The sequence below is a fragment of the Seriola dumerili genome, unplaced genomic scaffold (assembly GCF_002260705.1).
Source record: "Seriola dumerili isolate Sdu_G_001 unplaced genomic scaffold, Sdu_1.0 BDQW01000166.1, whole genome shotgun sequence".
Taxonomy (NCBI): Eukaryota; Metazoa; Chordata; class Actinopteri; order Carangiformes; family Carangidae; genus Seriola; species Seriola dumerili.
The window spans coordinates 399,583-403,606 of NW_019174421.1; the positions used below are offsets into that span (position 1 = coordinate 399,583).

Below are 4,024 nucleotides of genomic sequence, written 5' to 3' on the forward strand. Positions count from 1 at the left end.
CCACATTCACCTCATCATCATCCAGCAGTGCGCGCGCTCTGTTTGAAAAAACATACAGAGCGAGAGAGCGAAGCGCGTGCAGCAGTTGACAGCTCCTCGTGCTGCGGACAGTCAGTCAGTAGAAACACAGAGTACCAGGAGTAGAGTCACAGTAGAGACGCTTCTTCTTCTTCTGCAGTGTTTCAGTCCTCCTGCCGGTGATGCGCGCGGCGGTGCGGCAAGGCTCCGGGATTTTTAAATCGTGACTCTGTTGGAGCTCAGGATGACGGCGACCGCCATGGAAACAAACAACAACAACAACAACAACAACAACAACAACACAGGTAAACAACACTCCCTCACGCACTCCTGCCTTCCCTCCGCAATCAAAGCAAGGTGTTACAAGAAGCGGTGCGCGCGCGCGGCGTGCGTGTGTCGAACCTGAGTGTTTAAAGTGCAGAAGTGTCAGTCTGAGTTTGAGACAGAAACTGTCAGCGTCACCTCTGACGTCAGAGCATATTTGTGAAAAAAACGTGTCAGGTTTTGCAGGAAGAGCGTCAGGCCGCAGGTGAGAGCGGCGGCGCGCGTCTTATGCAGGTGAAAACTGCACCAGTCCACCTGTCAGAGCTCTCTGTCAGTGGGAAATAAAATCAACAAGTACACCTTTAATGAACTGAGTCTGACGCAGAGGCGGTAAACATGGAAACTAAACAGCGTCAACAAAGTAAGTGAATTAAAGCTCTTGCCGCAGCTGCGGCGCGTCGCTGTTTCACTTCAGTCTGATGCTTGTTCTGAGTTTCCCGGTGTTTCGATGCGACGCGGCGCGTTTTGACATTCCGCTTCCGTGGTGACTGATTGTGCGGTTTCTGGGTCCCGCGCTGAGCTGCCACCTGCCCGCGTGCAGCGGGTGAGAAACGTGTGAAAACGGGACATGAAGCAGCTGCGGGGACAGGAGGAGGTAAACCCACAGTTCCGCGTGTGAGGCGGGTCATCACGGGGACCGTCACCGTGATCCCGGCTGTGTTTCGGGGAAACTGGGTCATGATGGCAGCGGTCGGTCGGTGGGTCGCTCGGTGTCAGGTGGATCGGCTCGGGGTGTGTATGTGTGTGTGCATGTGCGTGAGCGCGTGCCACCCGAGCGGCCATTGCCGGTTCACATGGACCGGCAAACCGAGCCATGTGCGCTTTGTTTTCACTGGGCTCCGCGCGCTGTGATTGGCTGCTGATCAGACTGAGCTCATTGCATAATCCTCCTCCTCCTGCATCAGTTTGTTTCACTGGTTACTGAAGCAGCAGCAGAAATCAGTGACTGAGAGAAAACATTTGTTGACAGTGTGTAACATGTAGGTCACATGTTCAGTGTGTATATGTATAAATATGTGTATATATGTATATATGTACTGTAGATATACATATATATACACATATACAGGACCACACCTCATATAACTACAGAATCAAACAAACTATATGATAAACGATAAAATATAAAGACTGAGACTCTGTCTGACTCTGTTTCATACAAAAGGAAACAGGAAGTCATCTGATCACATGACACACTGATTGGTCCAATAACAACCGGATCCTGATCTGGACTCATAGATCTTCACACCATTAATCTGATGGTTTATCAAACTCTGAGACAGAGGACGGAGGTGGAACTGACTCACAGCGTCCAGGAGAGAGACGTCACGTCATGGCTTCTTCCCTGGTTTGATCAGTTATCACCGATCAATAGCAGAACTAATATCAGGTTGATTCCAGTGTGAACTCAGAGTGTTTATATCGGTCTCCTCTTCTTCATGCTGGTTTTGTCATGTGAAGTTTTGTAGCAGCAGCAGGAACCAATCAGCTCCTCTCGTTTTCTCCGTGGTTTCAGGCCGGTAGATGGAGGGTGAGGCGGGGGCAGGGTGAGAGTCAGCATTAGAGGGGGGTAACAGGTCCAGAGTCGCCACAGTCTTCACCTGTCACCATGACGACCACTTTACAGTCATGTTTGTGTGTGTTGGATTAGCTGCTGCACCTGGTCATGTGACACCAGTGACAGTGGACGGACTGTGTGTCTCCGAGTGTTTCTTTTGACGTGTAACAGACCCCCCCCACCCCCACCCCCCCACAACCAGGACACCCTCAGTCACAGAGACACTGGCTTTAAATTCTAAGTTCTTCATGTCTCTTTGTAGTTTGTGTCTCTTTGTAGTTTGTGTCTCTGTGGTTTTGGATTGTTCTGGATTTGTCATGGTTCTGGATCAAAGTGGACTCTGCTGACTTGTACCTTATTGTAAAGTTTGAGCAGCTGCTGGTTCCAGACGTGGGAGACTCTCCTGGACAGTGTAACTATACTACAATACCCATGAGCCTCAGCTGCTGTTACTATCGAGATGGATACAAGCAGAGCAGTAGTGGTTTGAACTGACCATTAATTTAGAGGCTGGCTGTTAGTGAAATGCACCCTGGGGGTCGTAGTTGTCTCCTGTCCTTCACAGGCTTCATGTAGCTTTTCTGACTCACGTCGAGACCAAGGACCTGGACCTGGACCTGGACTGACCCTCATGTCTGTGGGTCTGGATGTGACCCGGTCCAGCTGTGTGCTGAGATACAGAGTTGTTTGTGTCTGTCTGGTGCTGCAGGACAGCATGTCCCAGATCCAGGTCCTGGTGTTTGAGGACGTCTCACCTGGACATGGAGAAACAGGATTATCATCTTTCTTATTTTAAAGAGTAAACACTGGATCAACGGTCTCCATTAGAACCAGATCTGGTTATTCATTCATGTATTTATATTTATGTATTTATCACTCTGCTACTAATGGACCAACAACCTGCCGACCTACCAGATAAAGAATATACTGATAAGGAACATGTTTTCAGCTTTGTATCGGGTTCTAGTTGTGTGTTTGACAGACGGAGATCGTGTCTCTTTGTGGACGTTTGGAAAGTTTTAGAAAAATAATGTTCAACAAACACTGAGATCAATATTCATGTATATTTACTATATATTTACAGTACATTATATGTGTGTGTGTGTGTGTGTGTGTGTGTGTGTGTTAGTGTTGGACAGAGTCACTGATTCACTGACATGTGGAGTCACAGACATGAACGTTCCTTATTTCACTGAATGATCGACACGAGGAGGAAGAGCAGCTTCATCATCCTCCTCTGTTTGTGTCTGTCAATGAAACATCCACAGGGTCAGAGATAACAGCTGATAGATCAATGTGTGTGTGTGTGTGTGTGTGTGTGTGTGTGTGTGTGGGTTATGAATGGCGGGAACGTGAGAGTGCAGGCAGAGGGAGGGGGGAGTGTGTCAGTGTAGGCGGCCCATTGTTGGGCCGGTCTCGTTGTGGAGCCGGCTGTGTAGGAGGCACGTGGCTCAGGGGCGTGACTACTGAGGACACACGAGCCTTCCCCCGAGTCTGCACAAGGGAGGGGGGAGGAGGGGGGAGGAGGGAGCTGAAACAGCAGCAGGTTGAACCAAACTGTTGACTCCAGACACACGTGTTGTGTTTAAATGAACAACTACAACAGACTGATGATGTTCTGCTGCCACACGTATCCACACACTGATGTTTACCAGCCTGTAACATCACTTAGTTCCACAAGTAAAGAGTCCTCTTTATGGAGGAAGGTCCATATATATATGTGTGTGTATATATATATATACATATATGTATATATATATACATATATATATATATATATATGTGTGTGTATATAATATGGATATATATAACTTCATTTATGTAGCACTTTTAAAATCAGAGTTTACAAAGAGCTTTTACAAACGAATCAAAAGCAGGACAGAGATAAGGAGGAAAAACAATATAATTCAATATAAAGAAGAACAATTAGAGGAAGACGATGTTTCATAAACACAGCACACACACACACACACATATATATATATATATATATATATGTATGTACATGTATATAAATTACATTAGCTCTGCAGTGATTAGTCACAACATTCTTGTTTGAGCTCATTAAATGTGACGTAAACGTCGTTGGGTTGAATCCATGTGAATGTTTTTATCGCGGCGTGT

At 46.9% G+C, this 4,024-nt stretch overlaps 1 protein-coding gene across 1 annotated transcript in view; it reads left to right on the forward strand.

Annotated features, from left to right (window-relative positions):
- The first annotated feature begins 246 nt into the window (after positions 1-246).
- Positions 247-4,024, forward strand: part of LOC111226852 (nuclear receptor subfamily 1 group D member 1-like) — a 12,626-nt gene continuing 8,848 nt past the window's right edge. The window contains exon 1 of the mRNA XM_022752149.1: positions 247-323. Coding sequence (XP_022607870.1) covers positions 263-323 — 61 coding nt within the window. The 5' untranslated portion in view covers positions 247-262. The remainder of the gene's footprint in view (positions 324-4,024) is intronic.